Source organism: Halichoerus grypus, chromosome 14 (assembly GCF_964656455.1).
Source record: "Halichoerus grypus chromosome 14, mHalGry1.hap1.1, whole genome shotgun sequence".
In the NCBI taxonomy this organism is placed as follows: Eukaryota; Metazoa; Chordata; class Mammalia; order Carnivora; family Phocidae; genus Halichoerus; species Halichoerus grypus.
The window spans coordinates 72,788,894-72,809,112 of NC_135725.1; the positions used below are offsets into that span (position 1 = coordinate 72,788,894).

Genomic DNA, 20,219 nt, shown 5'->3' on the forward strand with positions numbered 1-20,219 from the left:
GTTTGGGGGAGCCAGTGTGTCCTGCTGCTCTCAGAAGCACTGCCCACTACCATGAAAGGACATGGCAGCCCGTTGTTCCCTTCACCCACCCAAGTCATCCTCTCCCCAACCCCATACCTCCAGCAACACCTCGAATATCCTAAAGAACCCTCATATTGCACCAGCCAGACGAAGGTGTTCTGTTTCTAAATCAAATCATGGCTGCTTTTTTACAACTTTGCCCAAAACAATAGGTAAAAAACTAAAACTTTAAAAAATTATCAACACTCTTCTATATTTTCAGATTCTGTTATTTCTCAGTATCAAAGTGTAAAGTAAGCTATTTAGTACAAATATATGAAATTACATATTTTTAGTTTAATAAACACTATTTCATCAAGAATATCAGGAAGTCTTTTTAACATTTTGATAGTCACTGGCCTATACCATATCCGTGAATATTCTTCTTGTCTAGTCTTTCTACATCTGTGATCATGTGCATGAGCTCATTACCTGGGGGAAGAGGGCAAGTACTATTATACGTAGAGATGGCCCCACATATAGCAATTCTTCCAAATTTCTTCATCTGGGGGATAACAATGTTTGAAAACTCTCCACCTACCTATACAGACAGGAAGAAAACAAAACCCACTTTAAATAATCTAAACACTAGAAGATTCAGGAGAATCAGTAAGTCACAACCATCATTTCACAAAATTTATTCTAGAAGTAAAAAAAAAACCTGATTGAATTAGCACAGCAGTGCAGAAAATTGCAGTTGGAAAAAGATAGGAGAGGCTGGGAATTTCTGTTTGTAGGAACATACCATATATAACTTATACCTTTTACTTTATTATGTTTTGGAGTTCTCTGATCAGTTCAATTTTCATTGCCCCTATCCAAGAGCATGGAAAAAATACTCAAAAGCCACATCAAGAACAAAGTTGGAGGACTCACATTTTCCAATTTCAAAACTTACTACAAAGCTGTATTAATCAAGACAGTGTGGGAACAGAAATATAGATCAATAGAACTAACTTGAACTAACTCTAAAATAAAATAAAATAAAATAAAATAAAATAAACCCTTATTTTATGGTCCATTGATTTTCGACAAGAGTGCCAAAACAATGCAATAGGAGGAAAAAATAGTCTTTTCAATAAATGGTGTAGAATAACTGGGTATGGAAAAGGAGGGGTATGGACCCCTTCTTAGGCAATACACAAAAATTAACTTAAAATGTATCGGCTAACACCATAAAACTCTTAGAAAAAAACATGGGAGGGGTGCCTGGGTGCCTCAGTCGGTTAAGCGTCTGCCTTCAGCTCGGGTCATGATCCCAGGGTCCTGGGATTGAGCCCCACATTCTCCCTCTCCCTCTGCCTGCTGCTTCCCCTACTTGTACACTCTGTCAAAAATAAATAAAATCTTTTAAAAAAAAAGGAAGAAACATAGGAGTAAATCTTTGTGACCTTGGATAAGGCAAGGCCTTCTTAGACATGACACCAAACGCTCAAGCAACAAAAGGAGAAATAAATCGGCCTTCATCAAAATTTAAAACTTTTGTGCTTCACAGGGCACCATCAAGAAAGAGAAAGAAAAAAGCAAAAAAGAAAGTGAAAGACAACTCACAGAACAGAAGAAAAGAACTGCAAACCATATAGTCAATCCTCTTTATTAGTGTATTCCATATTTGAGAATGGGACTACTTGTTAACATTTATTTATAACCCCCAAATCAACATTCACAGAGCTTGCCTGCTCATTTGGAGACATGCCTAGAGCTGCAAAAGAGACACAAATTTCCCAGCTAAGGTCAGCAAAGGCCGAGGGTCTGTGTTCCTTTTTCAGCTCTCCCAGAGATTACCCAGGAGGGAAGGCAGTAGGGGGCAGTGCAGAGTAGTTCAAAAAGCTCCAGCTCTGGGGCTGGTTGGATGGGATGTGAACCCCAAATCTGGGAGAATGAGTTTTGGGGCAGCCTCAGGCAAGCTTCTTACCACTTCTGAACCTCCTTTTCTCTTTTGAAAAATAAAGAAAATAGAAGCTGTAGGAAGAGTTGTTTTTAGGATTTAAGACTGTAATCAAGGTGAAACATGTACATATGTGTGACTTGATAGAACATAACTACCAGGAATATTGAGGATTGGCTACATCCGGTAAGGGGCTTATCAGAACTTTTATGAAGAACTCTTAAAACTCAACAAATAACCCAATTGAAAAATGGGCAAAAGATCTGAACAGACATATCTCCAAAGATATACAAATGAAAAGATGCTCAGTATCATTAGTAATTAGGGAAACTCAAATCAAAACCACAGTGAAATTCTACTTCAAACCCACAAGGATAGTCATAATAAAAATGATAGATAGTAAGTGTTGGTGAGGATGTAGGGAAATTGGAACCCTCATACATTGCTGGTGAGAATGTAAAATAGTGCAGCCATTTTGCAAAATTGTTTGTTGGTTCCTCAAAATGTTAAATATGGAGTTTCCACATGACCCAACAATTCCATGTAGAGGTATATACCCAAGAAAAATGAAAACATATGTCCACACAAAAACTTGATCATGAATGTTTATAGCAACATTAAGCATAATAGCCAAAGAGTGAAAATTACTCAGATGCTCATCAATTGATGGATGGATAAATAAAATGTAGTATACCCATACAATGGAATATTACTTGGCCATAAAAAAGGAATGAAGCACTGAGACACATTACAACATGGATGAAACTTGAAAACATGCTAATGTATAGTGTAAGAAGCTAGTCACAAAAGACCACTTTTGGGGGTAAATGGGGAGTGACTATAATGAGTACAGCATTTCTTTTTGGGATAATGAAATGTTCTAAAATTGATTGTGGTCATGGTTGTAGAATTCTGGGAATATACTAAAAACCACTAGGTTCAACACTTTAAAATGGGTAAATTGTATCTCAATATGCCTGTTTTTTTTAAAGGCATATGTACTTTCTTTACATATTTTAGGTGGAAACTTTAGAAGCATATTCTCTTGTATAGTACTTTGTTAGAAAATAAGATATTAAGTCCAATTTGTACTCACATTATCAAAGTAACAATCATAACCATCAGGAGAGGCCTTTTTCAAAGTTTCTTCCAAAGACTCTACTGTTTTCTAGTTAAAGGCAACATCATTGGGGCGCCTGGGTGGTTCAGTCGTTAAGCGTCTGCCTTCGGCTCAGGTCATGATCCCAGGGTCCTGGGATCGAGCCCCGCATCGGGCTCCCTGCTCGGCGGGAAGTCCGCTTCTCCCTCTCCCACTCCCCCTGCTTGTGTTCCCTCTCTCGCTGTGTCTCTCTCTGTCAAATAAATAAATAAAATCTTTAAAAAAATAAAAAAATAAAGGCAACATCATATCCAAGCTTTTTGAGGTAGGCAACCTTTTCGTCAGACCCTGCTGCTCCAATAACTTTGCAGCCCTAAATGAGGAGAAAAAAATGGAAACCATTTATAAGTCAAAAGCATGGACCAACCCCCCTCCTAGTCTAGTATGGTCAGGTTCCCCAAGAACACCCAAAGTGCTCACATATATGAAGATACCACAATGGGCCAACAGGCCCATAGGTGAAATTAGTCCCTGAATCAGCCTACAATCCAACTTGTAACTTCAGCCTGCCTCTGACCAACCAACAGATTCCGGTCTCTGGTTATGTGGTTTGCAGCTCGTTTTAACTTGTTGGCTTGACAACCTTTTTATTTGACTCTCTTGTTTCTTTATTTTTGGGCTTCTCTTGCAGTGATTTGCATGCTATCTTTTGGTACAGTGGTCCTTTAGACTATAATTTGGGCTCAGCTCTGGGACTGTCAGCCCTCCCAGTGACTGCCCCCTTATTCTTTCATTTGGGCTAAAGCATTGGACTAGATCCTGTCTAATCGTAGAGGAATTGGAAAGCATTCTGAAAAGCACTTTTGGGATGAGACTAGAGACTGTATTGGAACACAGAGAGTAGCTCTTCAGAAATCTCTTATATTCTTAATGTATCTTCAACTTCTAAACAAGACCCACTAAACTAAACTCCGTGAGACTGGGGAAGTTCTGCTCTGTTGACTGTTGTATTCTCAGTGCACACTGTGGGTATTGAGTAAATGTTTGGTACTTGACGAAGACACTTACCTTGAGCTTAGCTATCTGCCCCACCACAGAGCCCACTGCTCCTGCTGCTGCATTAACCATCACTGTTTCTCCACCCTTCACACCACAGATGTCAAGTAGGCCAAAGTAGGCTGTTAGCCTGGGGGAAGAAAATTAAAGATATGTGGATAGATTTGTTGCTTATAAATCTATATTTATATCTTTGTTGCTTCAGATACATCCTGAAGGCCTTCTCAATAGCCCAGTGCCATGGGTCCAAATAAAAGACAAAAAATATAGGAAATGAATATTACCAGCCACTAAGTGGGTCCACCTCCTCCTTCCTCACTCTTTTTTTTTTTTTTTTTAAGATTTTATTTATTTATTTGAGAGAGAGAGAATGAGAGAGAGCATGAGCGGGGAGAGGGTCAGAGGGAGAAGCAGACCCCCCGCTGAGCAGGGAGCCCGATGTGGGACTCGATCCCGGGACTCCAGGATCATGACCTGAGCTGAAGGCAGTCGCTTAACCAACTGAGCCACCCAGGCACCCCCCTTCCTCACTCTTAAATAGGAATAAAGATGATGGGAACTAGAGAAGAAATTGAGAGTTGGTTGGAAAGGGGCTGCACTTTGTCTACCCCTAGGCCAAGTCTCAGGAGCAAAAGAAGATAAACTCTGAGGATCCTAGAACAGAGAGCTTGTGTTTCATTCCATGTGTGTCCTAGGGAGAGGGTGAGCTTCATGAGGAAAGCCTCCATGTCATCATGGTGCCACAGCCACAGAGCAGATATAATGGTATGCAGTGTCTAGGCATAAGAGGTTCCCAGGGAAACACCTGGAGTTTTCCATGGCTCCTAAGTGGGATGGAAGAACTGAAATTTCCCCATCTCATCCCAAATGAGATGTCGAAGTTAGCTGTCAAGGAAAGAACTACAGGGTCTACAAAGATGCAGCTCAGACAGTACTGACAAGTACTGGGTGAAGAAGCCACCAGCTCGGATGGCCAGCTTGGAAGGCGATGTGGCTGAGGACTCAGTGGGAAAAGGAGACCAGCATAAGACTAAGACAGATCAAGCTCAAGAAGTTGTTGTCTCCCCTCTACTGGCACAGAATCTGTGTTAGCCCTTGGAACTTTGCATCAACCCTAGGGAGAGGAAAAAAGGAAATCCTGAGTTTTAAACCTGAACAATATGAAAAATCACTGAATTTAACTGAGGCTCTGTTTTACTACACAAGCCAAGATGCAGGCTTGAGATAGAAATGATGTACAGGGGCACCTGGGTGGCTCAGTTGTTAAGTGTCTGCCTTCGGCTCAGGCCATGATCCCAGGGTCCTGGGATCAAGTCCCGCATTGGGCTCCCTGCTCAGAGGGAAGCCTGCTTCTCCCTCTCCCACTCCTCCTGCTTGTGTTTCTTCTTTATCTCTCTCTCTGTTGAAAAATAAAGTCAGGACGTCTGGGTGGCTCGGTCGGTTGAGCGTCTGCCTTTGGCTCAGGTCATGATTCCAGGGTCCTGGAATCAAGTCCCACATCAGGCTCCTTGCTCAGCAGGAAGCCTGCTTCTCCCTCTGCCTGACACTCCCCCTGCTTGTGCACTCTCTCTCTGTCTCTGTCTCTCTCTCTCTGATAATAAATAAAATCTTTAAAAAAAATAAATAAAATAAAGTTAAAAAAAAGAAATGATGTACAGTAGTAGAAAAATTCCAAGTTATGTTTCTGCACCCCTGGGTCTGAGCCAATGAAATCTATATCCACTATGGCGATTGCTAAGCCACTTGCAAAATTTCAGACAAATTCATGTAAAGTTATTTCTATATGAACAGAAACTGTACGTCTGCTTCTGAGTATATCTGGGGATCCATTGGGGTTGGACATTGAAGGTGAGGCAGTGAAAGGCACAGAAATCTGCACTTTTTCTGAGGACCCAAAAGCTAATATTCCCACTGAAAACTGCCGCCTTCATTAATGCTGAAGGCTGAGTGTGCTGGACAAGTTAGCAAAACCTCAAATGCAAAGCAGAAGGTGCATTTTCTGATTGTCATCCTACCCATGACAATCATCCTACCCATGACATTCTACCCATGACAATCCTACCCTCCACCCCAATCTCTGTCCTAGAAAATTCTAAAATCAGCTTTCAGTTAGACCTACTGACCCAAGATATACAAGGCCTTTCCCAAACATCACATCCTTCTAAAAATGGAAAGGAGGTAAGATGGAGAAGTCAACAGTAGAGAAATCTTAGAGGAAAAATTAAAGGCACATTTTGGTCTAAGGGGGACTTCAATCAATAACAGGTTGGAGAGCAAAACACATAAACACCTCCAGCTTAACAGAGAAAACAAAGGTCCGATGAAGGAAGTCATGCAAACTTTGGAGGAATGTTAAATCTCTGGAGCCTGGACAGCAGCAACACCCTAGGTTTCAAAGTTCAACTTCTTTGATAGTCTATAGCAGAAGTTCCAGTGTTCTTGAAGGGTTGACCCAGGCCACTGGTAAGGAATGCTCAAAGAATGGGTAGTGTGTCACTAGAGGAGGTTAGAAACATAGCATAACTCCTTCTCCTCAATCAGTGAGAACCACTGATATAAAGTTGATTGTTTGGAGTAAAAGTGCACTCCTCAGGGGCTTTGAACAGGGGAATGAGAAGTCTACACAAATGAATAAATTACCCTCTATTTTAGGATTCAAATCTCCTACTATTTTATAGATTACTCTCTCCCCAACTAAGTCATGGGAGACTTGCTTCAAGGTTTCCTCATGTCTCCCTTCACCCCTGCCTTCTTCCACCTGGCTCACAATTTAGAGAGAAAGACAGGTGGAATAACAAGGTGGGAGGAAGAGCTCACTAGTAGAGGGTCTAGGGCAAGCAGGCAGGACTCGGAAGTGCTATAATTCTTTTTAGTGCCCACTTATTGAAAGTAAGGTATTAAGCATCCTCTAAATTCACGATACTGTCTCTTGGCCATGGCAATTCTGAGGAGTTCATATTCTGAGTGCAATATGAACTTGGGGTATAGGGGACTGGTTTTTGCTAGAGGCTGATCGTTTGAGGTATGTATTTCCATTTCATTCTTTAGAAGTCCTTTGAGGTGTGAAAAAGAAAGAGGAAGGGAGGGAGGGGGGAAGGAAAGAAGGAAGGAAGGGATGAAGGAAGGAAGGAAGGATGGAAGAAATGAAAGATCATACAACTTGAAGAGAGAAAGGAAATTCATGAATTCCAGACTAAAAATGTTCTGGGAGGACTCCAACAAAAGGAATTCAATTGACCTTGCTTCTCCAAACCATAAAAGGAAACTTGAGGTCCCAAGTTCAGTTGAGACAGGATGAACTGACCCAGGAGTCTTCCTGAGGGATAAGGCCAAGGAACTCCTGAGTAGTTCAAGTCTGTGTCAAGCTGAGTGACTGTACAACCATACTTATGATTCATCTCAATTTAAATAATCTCAGATCCCTTTATACCTCAGGAAATTCAGATGTGCATAGGGAAAGGTGGGGAATGAGAGACAGTACAGAAAAGCCAAGGTAGACTGAATTCTTTTCCCCCTTTTAAACTCTGAAATGGAGGTAGAGATGAGTAAGGAGTGAAGCCAAGACACTTCCAGAGATGGAGGGAGCTGGTTCTGTCGTGTTACCATTTGCCTGCTGCTAGGGAGGGGTCATGCCCCATGCTTCTCTGCTCTGTTGCTCTCTGGACTGGAGGGTCTCTGGCCTCATTTTCCCTCTTTCCTTCAGTCCAAGGCTAACTCTAGTCCATCTTCTTCCCTTCTTAGTCCTACCATCTACTCTAACCAGCCCCTGAGCCTAGACTGTCTCAAGTTTCTTCTTGTTGACCACATTCTGAACAAACTATTTTGGAAAACCAGAATGTCAGGTATTTAAACAAATGAAATATACCCATGAAACTCACCCTGTCATGCCCACTGTTCCCAGAGCCAAAGACACCGGTACCGTGTCTGGCCACTCTGCGGGTAGCTTTTCCAGATCTTTCCCATCAGAAATAGAGTGTGTCATCCAGCCTGAAAAAGCCACTACCACAGTTCCTGCTGGGAAGGCTGAGTTTTTACTTTCCACAACTCTGAAAGATAAAGCACATTAAGACATGGGAAACCTCTTTCAAGGGAGTTGGGATGCATGGGTAGTTTCCTAAAAGGGCATTGAAGTTAATATTCCATGATTAAATACCCCACCACATCTCTCCATCGTAATTCCTCGCTGCTGGTTTCTCCTCCTCGAGAGAAAATATGGGCCATTAGAGAAGAACTCTCTGAACTGGTTCCACATCTGTCCCTGTCCTCACCCACTTCTCTCCAGTGCAACCTGCCTTCTACTCCACTAAGGTCACAACAACTTCTGATTGCAAAATCCAGTGGACACTCTTCATTCATTATCTGATTTTGCCTTTCTACTGTATTCAACACTCTGAGCTACCCAAACTTCCTCATTGGTTTCCATAATACTGACTTCACTGGGATTTTTGTCTCTCCCTCTGAGTTGCTCCTTTTCAGTCTCATTTGCTGATTTTCTTTCTCCCACCTTCTCCCACCGTTACCATTTTATACTGTCTTCCCCCTGATCGTGAAGTTATATAACACATTTATTTTAGAAAATTTGATGTATGAAATAAAAATACTAGTTCTAATCCCACAATACAAAGATAACTGCTAATATTTTGGGGTGTGTTATGGCAATCTTAATGATATATTCAAAAAAGGCATATTATAAGAATACAAACTGGTGCAGCCACTATGGACAACAGTATGGAGATTCCTCAAAAAATTAAAAAAAGAACTACCATATGATCCAGTTAATTCCACTAGTGGGTATTTACCCAAAGAATATGAAAACACTAATTCAAAAAGATATATGCACCCCTGTGTTTACCCCTGAATTCAAAAAGATATATGCATCCCATTGTTTACCTGCATTATTTACAATAGACAAACTATGGAAGCAACCCAAATGTCCCCCTATAGATGAATGGATAAAGAAGATGTGGTATATAGACAATGGAATATTACTCAGCTATCAAAAAGAATGAAATCTTGCCATATGCAAGACTGGATCTAGAGGGCATAATATTAAGTGAAATAAGTCAGTCGGAGAAAGACAAATACCATATGATCTTACTCATACGTGGAATTTTTTAAAAGATTTTAACTTAGGGGCGCCTGGGTGGCTCACTCAGTTAAGTGTCTGCCTTTGGCTCAGGTCATGATCCCAGAGTCCTGGGATCGAGCCCCGCATTGGGCTCCCTGCTCGGCGGGGAGCCTGCTTCTCCCTCTCCCTCTGTCTGCCACTCCCCTTTAAAAAAAAAAAAGATTTTAATTTATTTATTAGAGAGAGAGCATGTGTGCGAGGGAGAGCAGGGGCAGAGGGAGAAGGAGAAGCAAGCTCCCTGCTGAGCAGGGAGCCCAATGTGGGGTTTGATCCCAGGACCCTGAGATCATGACCTGAGCCGAAGGCAGACACTTAACTGACTGAGCCACCCAGGCGCCCTCATATGTGGAATTTAAGAAACAAAACAAACAAACAAAGAAAAAGAGACAAACAAAAAAACAGACCCTTAAATGAAGTGAACAAACTGGTGGTTGCCAGAGGGAAGGTGGACCCTAGGGGGATGGGTGAAATAGGTGATGGGGATTAAGAGTACACTTACTGGTTTTTGTTTTTTTGTCTTTTTTAGATTTTATTTATTTATTTGACAGAGAGAGAGAGCATAAGCAGGGGGGATTGGCAGGCAGAGGGAGAGGGAGAAGCAGGATCCCCACTGAGCAGGGAGCCAGATGTGGGGCTTGATCCTAGGACCCTGGGATCATGACCTGAGCTGAAGGCAAACACTTAACCAGCTGAGCCACCCAGGCACCCCAAGAGTACACTTATTGTAATGAGCACTGAATAATGTATAAAATTTTTGAATCACTATATTGTATACCTGAAACTAATAACACTGTATGTTAATTATACTGGAATTAAAAAAACAAATGCATTTTTAAAAATGTATACATATTTACATAATTGAAATCACTTTATGTTTTGCAACCCAGTTTTTCTCTCTCAACATTATACTAGTATATATGACTTATACTTTTTCCCATGTTAGTAAGAATCCTTTAAAACTGAAATGAATTTAGGGGCGCCTGGGTGGCTCAGTTTGTGAAGCATCTGACTCTTGATTTCAGCTCAGGTCATGATCTTAGTGTTGTAAGATGAAGCCCTGCACCGGGCTCTGTGCTGGGTGCAGAGCCTGCTTAATATTCTCTCAAGCAGACTCCACGCTGAGGGCAGAGCCAGATGCGGGGCTCAATCCCATGATCCTCAGATCACAACCTGAGCCAAAACCAAGAGTCAGACGCTCCACCAACTGGGTCACCCAGGTGCCCCCACATAAAAATTTTAAACTATGATTGGACATGGGAGAAAGATAAAGATAAACAAAGATCCAAATATTTGCAACACTAATATTCCTAACATATAAGAAGATCTTACAAATCACTATAAAAGATAAAAAGACCTAAAGGAACAAAGGAAAAGACATAAACATAATTCACAGAAGAAAATTGATGATTAATTTACGAAAAAAATGTCAACATCACTAATAATGAAAGAAATGGAAGTTAAATGGAAATATTAATGTGAATTCATCTCAAGATTGCCAAGATGATAAGCAATGGGCATATAGGTATGAGGAAACAAGTTCTTTAATATGCTATTGGTGGGAGTGGATATTCATACGATCTTTTTGAAGAGAAATTTGACATCAAAACTTCAAATTAAAAATGTGCATCTATTGGGTTGGTGATTCCGGATGAAACAAGAGTACAGCATGAACATAGGGAAGCAAAAGAAAGCAAGAAAGTATGCTACCATGAAGCGAATGCTTAGTCTTCGAGATCAGAGGCTTAAAGAGGATAGATTAAAACCTAAAAAGAAAGAAAAGGAAGATCCCAGTGCACTCAAGGAAAGAAAAGTCCCCCAACATCCTCCCTGCTTATTCTTCCAATATAACACAGAGCTGGGCCCACCTTACCACATCCTGGTTGATACCAACTTTATCAACTTTTCCATTCAAGCCAAACTTGACTTAGTACAGTCAGTGATGGACTGTCTGTATGCCAAGTGTGTCTCTGTAGAACTGACTGTGTAATGGCTCAAACTGAGAAACTGGGGCAAAAGTATTGAGTGGCTCTAAGGATTGCCAAGGAGCCAAGATCTGAACCATTACCATGCACACACAAAGGAGCCTATGCAGATGACTGCTTAGTACAGAGAGTAACTCAGCACAAGTGTTACACTGTGGCCAAGTTGACCAGGACCTTAAAGGACGAATCTGGAAGATCCCTGGAGTTCCCATTATGTACATTTCTAACCATAGGTACAACATTGAGCGGATGCCAGATGATAATGGAGCCCCTCGGTTCTAATTCTTTTTTTCTTTTTTTTATTTGACAGAGAGAGACAGCGAGAGAGGGAACACAAGCAGGGGGAGTGGGAGAGGGAGAAGCAGGCTTCCCGCTGAGCAGGATACGGGGCTCGATCCCAGGACCCTGGGACCACAACCTGAGCTGAAGGCAGACGCCTAACGACCAAACCACCCAGGCGCCCCTAATTCTTAAAAGATAAGAGTTCCTCTGCCTTCCTTTACCAACTTTTTCTGTTGCCAGTTCATATTAGCAATATGCTATAAGCGTGAATTATTCTTCTTACCCATTTGCTCTGTTATGAGCTGAGTATGGTTAAATACACTCACTTTTTGAAGTTGTTCTGAAATTGATATTTTGTATCATTTTAAATATTGTTGCATCTTTTTATAAATCAGATGATTGCTCATTTTAAAAAAATGTGCATCTCTCGGGCACCTGGGTGGCACAGTTGGTTAAGCATCCGACTTGAGGGGTGCCTGGGTGGCTCAGTTGTTAAGCGTCTGCTTTCGGCTCAGGTCTTGATCCCGGCGTCCTGGGATCGAGCCCCACATCGGGCTCCCTGCTCAGCAGGAGGCCTGCTTCTCCCTCTCCCACTCCCCCTGCTTGTGTTCCCTCTCTCGCTGTCTCTCTCTCTGTCAAATAAATAAAAATTTTAAAAATCTTAAAAAAAAAAAGCATCTGACTCAGTTTAGGCTCAAGTCATGACCTCACGGTGCTGAGATCGAACCCCGTGTTGGGCTCTGTGCTCAGCGTAGAGTCTGCTTAAGAATCTATCCCTCTCCCTCTGCCCCTTCCCAACCCTGTGCTCTCTTTCTAAAATAAATATATAAATCCTTATAAATAAATAAATAAGTTAATAAAATATGCATCTCCTTTGACCTAGAATTTATACTTTTGGGAATTTAATGTGAAGCAATATTCATCTAAGTAGGCAAAGAATACACAGACATGCACAAAAGAGGCATACGTGTTCCTTGCAGAACTATTTGTGATAGAAAAAACTGGGAACAGTTGCTACCAGGAGTAGATTAGTTACATGGCAGGTAACAATGGGATAAATTGGCAGCCATTAAGGGGTGCCTGGGTGGCTCAGTTGGTTGAGCGTCTGACTTCAGCTCAGGTTGTGATTCTGGAGTCCTGGGATCGAGCCCTGTGTCAGGCTCCCTGATTCAGTGGGGAGTCTGCTTGTCCCTCTGTACCTCCCCCCTCCACTTGTGCTCTCTCTGTCTCTCTCAAATAAGTGAATAAAATCTTTGGGAGAAAAAAAAGGATTGATTTAAAAAAATCTGCAGCCACTAAAAGGTAGGTAGTATATTTACATTTTATCAACAAAAGATATCCATAACATATTAAGTGAGAAAAAGCAATTTGTTGAAGGGCATATAATCCCATTATTTAAGAAAAATTATAAATATTAATTTGTGTACTAAGCAATTTTTGAAAGAATAATACATTAACAACAGTCACCTCTAAGGTTCAGATTAAGATAAGGGAACTTTCAGTTTCCAAGATACAAATTTTTGATTTATTTGAATTTTTGCCATAGTCATAAACTGGACAATTACAATTTTTTAAGTTTAAGAGTTGCAACGATGTCAATTTCACAGGCTTCCCTCCTTTCCAATTAGTCAAGAAAGGGGCAAGATTTCCCAAGTTGCTTCCAAGATCAGTGAGTGAATCACATGGACTGAAGAAACTGTAGGGGTGATAGACAGAGGTGGACCCAGAAGGAGGTAAAGGAGAGACATATTTTTCAAGCACTGAGACACACAGAAATACCTGGCCACTTGCTTTCCCATCATCATATCACCCTCCTTCAATCTTTTGGCCGCCACTCTGAAAAAAAAAATCCATTCTTAATACATAAGGACATCTGGGGAGGGGCCCCTGGGTGGCTCAGTTGGTTGCACATCTGACTCTTGATTTTGACTGGGTCATCAAACCCTGCCTTTGGATTCTCTCTCTCCCTCTCCTTCTGTCCCCATCCCCACCCCTTTCTCTTGCTTGCGTGCATGCATTTTCTCTCTCTTAAAAAGAAAAAAAAGAGCATCTGGGGAAAACCATCTTGAGTTTCAGGCCACATGGAAAATCAATGGGAAAAGTGTGTGCTGATACATAAAGGCAAAATAATTGGGTGAAATGCAAGAGGAGAGATGTTAGAGGTAGTTCTGCTGTGACCCCAGAGAAGCATTCTGATAGCATTTTCCTGTGAAATGAATATGAGAATCTTACCATCATGCTCCATTGTGGATGAGTTTCTACCAGTAACTTTTAAAACATAACCCAGACACCACTGGGTTTTGTTTCTCAAATCACTAGCTGTGATATTGTGATTTAGAATAAGAATTAATGTATTCTGTCTACATCCCGTTTCTGGCATAGAGCTCCTAAACTCCTGGGATTTCCGAAGTGATGAGAGTGATAAAGGCATCTTTTGTTACATTAATGAGGTGATTTTTGGAAAGCACCTAAGGTTGGGGGCTGGTTGCCAGAACCAACCACATGATTAGAGGGCTCTAACTTTCATTGCCCCCTCCCCAGACCTCCAGGAAGTGGGGAGGGGCTAGAGGTTGAATCAATTGCCAATTGTCAATGATTTAATCGATCATGCCTATGTAATGAGCCTCCATAAAACCCTAAAAGGACAGGTTCTGGGTTGGTGAACATGAGGAGAGGTGGGGAGAGTGGTGTCCTTGGGGAGGGCATGGATACTCCTTGCCCCTTCCCACATACTTTGCCCTACGCATCTCTTCCACGTGACTGTTTCCAAATCATACCCTTTTATAATAAGCCAGTAAGCTAGAGAGTAAACTGGTTTCCTGAGTTCTATGTGCTGCTCTAGCAAATTAATTGAACCCAAGGAGGGGGTCTTTGGAGCCTCGGATATAGCCTGTTGGTCAGAAGTAGAGGTAACAATGTGGACTTGGGATTGGCATCAGAAGTGTGGGGAGGGGCAGTCTTGTAAGACTGACACCTTCACTTGTGGGATCTACAGTTAGATAGTGTCAGAACTGAATTGTAGGACAACCAGCTGGTATTAGAGAATTGGTTGGTATTGTAGGGGGAAAAGTTTACAAATTGGAATTATTGTCGCAGAATCATACCAGCCACACAAAAAGGGATGCCAGTTAACATTTGGAAACATTTTTTTACCTTAGATTTGAATCTCTATTGATCAGTTCTGAAAACAATTATTTTAAAGAATGATGACTACATTATTTATCAATAGGCAAAAATTACTGAGAAGTTAGTGCCCCATAAAGGCTTTCATTCCCTCCCTTCCCTGGATTGTTTACTGAGTACAAATATTTGATTAAATTAAAAGAATACAGGTAAATGGAAGGCAAGAAAAGCTTATTTTAGTCTTACCGTCTTCCTCTACCCAAATTAGTTGTCAGTAGTGAAATGGACAAATTGGATTTGGGCTTCTTTAGTCTTTTAATTTTTGGGGAGCAATGAGAGGCAAATTGTGCACATTAAGAGAGGAAATGGTGGTCAAATAACGGAGCCAAGGGAATCCCTCATCAAGCTTCTCAAACCTTTGCTGGCAAAGATGAGCAACCATGAATCTTAATGCTGATATTATACTGGGACGACAGGGGGAAGAGACAATCAGTTGGGTATTTTAAAAGATGGACTATTTCAAAACAGGATCCAAAGCACAACACATGAATTTTTAGGAGGGAAATCATCCCTCATATAAGGATCCACGGTAAGGAACAGAGCTTCCAGCAGGACCTCTATGAAATAAAGCATTCCATAGGCAATTGGAAACTCAAGGCTTGATGCCTTCCTTGACTTTGGCATTCCAAATAAGCACTCAAAATTAACATTCTAAATAAGATTATCTTTCTGCTTCACGGTTGCCCTTCTGCGCTTGCTATTAAAGAGATAGACAACAAGAGGGGCCCAGCCCTGATTATCATCATCCTCACCATCACCATCATCATCATGCTATGTACTTAGAACTCACTCCATGCTTTACATGGATTATTTCACATGATATTCCCAACAACTATTGTTTCCATTTTACTTAGGCTTAGGTTAAGGAACTTGCTCAGGGCCACATTTGTAATCACTATGTTACAGTGCTCATATAAGGTTTCACTGACAGCCCCCATTAGTATTAAAGAACATATATTTTGATGGAGTGATCCTCATGCACACATTCTCTGGAATTTTGAACCGGAGTCCTGGCTGTCTATCCCAATTTAGATGGGACTGAACTTGGCCAAGCTCTTTGACTGCATGCCCCTTTCTCAAAGCCTGCCTTCCTACCTGCAAATACCCCATATGGTCTGCTCTACAAAGCTAATCTCCAAACACGTTACAGCGGTGCCGCTGTTTCTCTCCCCTAGATTTCCTTAGGGGTTTGCCTTGTCCTTCCACTTCCCCCCATGGGATGGGAGACTCCTCAACAAAGGAGGAGACTTTTTCCCTCCTGTCTGTGCACAGGATAATCTGAGATCTGCACACAGCTGCTAGGCCCTGCTTACCCCCTTGCTCACCCCATCACCAGGCTTGCCAGGACAGAGAGGAAATCCTCCCCAGCATTTGTCAAAGTCAGGAACAATGTACCATTTCAATTATGAAAGAAATCAGAGGGATCCTCCTCCCACATGACATCAAGGCTTCAAACAGAAAACCTTGAAAAAGTCTCTGTGGAAGATTGCAAAATTGTCACAAATACCTCCCATCGCTGTGTGGGGCCTCCTTGCCACTCCTCCCATCAAGAAGTCTATGTCTCCGGGCGCCTGGGTGGCTCAGTCATTAAGCGTCTGCCTTCAGCTCAGGTCATGATCCCAGAGTCCTGGGATCGAGCCCCCCATCGGGCTCCCTGCTTAGCAGGAAGGCTGCTTCTCCCTCTCCCACTCCCCCTGCTTGTGTTCCTGTTCTCGCTGTGTCTCTCTCTGTCAAATAAATAAATAAAATCTTAAAAAAAAAAAAAAGAAGTCTATGTTCTCACTCCTTGAATCCGGACTTGGCTATGTGACTTGCTTTGCATATTAGCAAACATGATATAAGTAGAGGCTTGAAAAGTATTTGCCAACACCTACTGTTCTAGATCAGTGGGACCACTGCAAAGACAGAGCTCACAGCCTGCTAGAAACTAGCCTGCTAGAAAGGCCACCCAGAGGACTGAGACATGCATCTCTGCAGAGAGCTTGCTAACCACCAGACAAATGAGTGAGGTCCAACCTAGATTAAACAGTTAGCCCAGATGAAACCTACAGAGTTACCACCAACTTAACCCAGCCCAAATTGCTAACCCACAGAATTGTAAGCCAATAAATGATTGCTGTTAGATGTCATTGTTGTTTGATTGTTGTTTGAGGTAGTTTATTATGCAGCAAAGGCTACCTGATAGTCTTTTCCAGCTGAAATCTTATGACTTACCTCCATTTTTTAAGGATGGGAGTTCAACTGTCTTTAACTCAAAGTTACTATGAGTAGGGCTGCCTTCAAAGTGCTTCTTCAGGGTCCAGCTCTTAGCATGAACCATCCTGAAGTTTCTGGAACACAGTAAACATGTAGTCAACTGCCATGACGTGACTGGATTATTATGACTTCCTAGCCCCCGCGAGGAAGCCAGGCAGCAGGGTCCACTCACCATCTACTTCTCTTCATGATCATTTAACGCCAACACATTTATTGGGTATTTACTACCTTTCTATTCCTGTGCTAAGCACTTCATATGCACTATCTCATTTTACCCTCATAAATTTTAAGATAGGCATTATTATCATTGCCAGTGTACAGGGTACAAATGAGGAAACTGAGGCTTCCTCAGAAATCTCTAAGACAAGGAAAAATATTAAAACCGACATCGAAATTCTTCCCAGCCACCGCTGGGGTTTCACAAGGGCACTGGACAGCTCCGTGGTGTGTGAATATTCCGTTCCTCACCTCACATAAAGCGAATCCTGAGAAAGAGCGTCAAACACAAAGAACCGCATAGAAGTGCACGCACACCTTTCAGACGGATTTAACAACTTTCTAAGGCAAACAGTCTCAGCCTCCTGAACACCCCGGCGTGGCGCTACTGCTCAGCTCAGTGGCGAGTTGACTTTGGCACTAAATGGGAAATCCAGGGTTTAAACTTGCCTCCACAGGAAACCAAAATGATTCAGACAGCCCTGAGCTTTGGGATCAGGACATTTTCTTGGACAGATCTCCCCTGCATCACGAGGGAGCCGCTCCTTCCCCACGTGTGTACCTCCAGCGGACGGGTCTGCAGTCGCTGGCAATTTCAACGGTCCCACAGCAGCGTAAGCAGAAAAGAGTTAGGGGTCCCCCGAAAAAGAAAACTGAGACATAGCTTTCCGGCCACAGGAGAAGTCATTTTAGGCCGTCAGCTATTCTTGTGATCTATGCCCTACTGACTCTACTTGCCCTCGCTCCCTTCCTGCAGAACTTCCTCTAGGAGGTGTTAAAATTACAAAGGAATGCAAGAACCTCCGCAGTTTAGGATTTTATGGAAACAAAGGGAATGCAAAAACTAATCGTTTTTACGGGTCCCAATAATAGCCCAACCAAATCAGAGGCAATAAATCAATGGTAAAACTCCCAGCGCTGTTTCAAAAGCAAAGACTGATCTCACGAACGTTCTTGGGCTGTTTGAGCACTCAAACCCGGGGGGAACTGGTCAGGGAGCTGATGTTGCCGACCCTTGCAGGCTCTCAAGGCTTCAATCAACTAGGACCTGGACTCTGTTGATTTCGGATGACCTTTGCCCCAGTTCCATACTGAACTTTCTTTTGCGAACCCCCTCATGAATATGCACGTACCCTTAGCTTAAAACTTCCCCAATTTTGTTTTTCCGGGTGACACTACGTTGGGAAATATCCCTGGTGTTCTCCTTTACTCTTGCAAGTAAAACCCTTCCTTTTCTTATGCTTTGGCTTGGTTGTGTCTTTTGACTGGACACCCACCGAGAGGCGACCCCAGTTGGGGGTAACAGCAGTGCCCTGGACACTTTTGCATTGCAAATGGAGCGTTCCCGACGGTCGGATCCGCAGCCCGGTTTTTCTACTTGTCTCTTTTCCTAAAAAGGCAGCCAACTGCGAATTCCGACCTCGCTGGAAGTCCAGAAGCTCCCCCCCACCAAAGGACATGGCCTCGGGCAGCCGAAGTTCAGGGAGAGTCCCACCCACCAGAAGATGTCCGGGTGCAGTGCCCCCAGGCACACTTGCCCCTGGGGAAGGCTCCCACCTCCTTTCCCTGCACACACCCGTGTCTAAGCGAATTCCAACCCCTGTCTTTCATCTCCTTCCACACTTGTTCCAGTTTTGCAGTCCTGAAAGTTTCCTGGCCAGCCGCCGCCCCGGCTAAGGCAGCTATGCCGTGCACCCGAATGCAGACAGGCCATGCCCTTCCTTCCAGCATGTCTCCGAACTCTCCAAGAACAAGCAGGGTCCGGTAGGCATCGATCGGGACATCTGGCTTTCACTTTCCTCGTAGTGCAAGACTCAGAAGTTATTAAGCAAGAGGAGACGGGGGAGCAACGCGCAAACGTTCTACAATAGGGAATTCTAGGAACTCAACAGGAAAAAAGAGTGGGACGGAGACGTTTACTTACCCCAGCCCGCAGGTTCCACTACCTAGACAGAGAATGTGGTTGGGGCTGTGCAGCAGAGTTCCCACCGCCTGCATTTAAGGCCGTCCAGGAGAGGGTGGAGTTCCCCCTCCCCCCAGGGGCGGAGCTGCGCGTGCGCGTGCGCGGGCGCGTAACTATACCTGCACCAGCTTCCTAACTGGGAACTGGGTGCAAAGATGGTGTGTGGGAGAACCAGCCGCTCAGGCAGGAAGGAGACAAATGCAGGGTCCCTGAGCAGAGCTCAGAGTTTTCTACTTTTTATTTATTTATTTGAGAGAGAGAGAGAGCGCGCGAGCGTGCACGCGCACAGGGCAGGGGCTGAAGGAGGGAGAGACAGAATCTCAAGCAGACTCCCCACTGAGTTCTGATCCAGCCTGGGACTAATAAGCCTAATATATTACCAGTAATTTCTAAAAATTTCTAAAAATATAGCAGCAATTTACATTCCTACCATCAATGTAGGTGAGTTTTTGTTACCTAAAGCCAACATCAAAACTGGTATTATTATTGTTGTATTCGCTTTTTGCCAATCTGATCAGTGCAAATGAATTTATGCCCCCCAAGGGATGAGATCTGACTTTATTAAGATTTATACGCTTGTACCTACCTGTATCATTTAGAATGTTTTTTTTTTTTTTTCCAAGTTACATGAGACTCATATTGGCTTAAAAAATAAGACATTTACTGGTTCATGTGACTGGAAAGTCCAGAAGTAGGATGGGCTTCAGGGTTGGTCTGAATCAAGATCTGGCATATTTCATCCTTACATACAAGGCTTGCTTCCCTCATGCTGACACAATGGCAGCCGTAGCTCTATAACCTAAAGCAAAGAAAAATATCCATGTCACAAAATTCCTAGCAAGACTCCTCTACCTCTCATTGGTTGAAATGTCTCTAAACCCATCAGTGGCCAATTAAAGACTGAAAAGCTTGGGCCTGGGTTACCTAAACCAATCATGTGTCATCAGGGGTAGGATTCCGGTCTTCTCTTTGCTAGGCTTTCAATTTACAAGGCACTGAGTGAAAGATTCAGAACTCCCAAGAGACAGACTTCTCAGCTTTCAACATAAAATAGCATTAAGTAGTAATCAGATGTTAGCTGTATAGTATTGTCAGTTTTGCAGGAA

The 20,219-nt window shown here is 42.7% G+C and overlaps 1 protein-coding gene and 1 pseudogene across 1 annotated transcript in view; one reads left to right on the forward strand and one right to left on the reverse strand.

Moving 5' to 3' along the window:
• Positions 1 to 19,195, reverse strand: part of PTGR1 (prostaglandin reductase 1) — a 28,354-nt gene extending 9,159 nt beyond the window's left edge. Inside the window, 9 exon segments of the mRNA XM_078061598.1 lie at positions 493 to 601; positions 3,045 to 3,136; positions 3,357 to 3,420; positions 4,116 to 4,233; positions 7,982 to 8,149; positions 13,275 to 13,333; positions 15,192 to 15,235; positions 16,893 to 17,008; positions 19,075 to 19,195. Coding sequence (XP_077917724.1) covers positions 493 to 601; positions 3,045 to 3,136; positions 3,357 to 3,420; positions 4,116 to 4,233; positions 7,982 to 8,149; positions 13,275 to 13,333; positions 15,192 to 15,235; positions 16,893 to 17,008; positions 19,075 to 19,148 — 844 coding nt within the window. The 5' untranslated portion in view covers positions 19,149 to 19,195.
• Positions 10,910 to 11,521, forward strand: LOC118534857 (rRNA-processing protein FCF1 homolog pseudogene; annotated as a pseudogene).
• Positions 19,196 to 20,219: the final 1,024 nt, after the last annotated feature.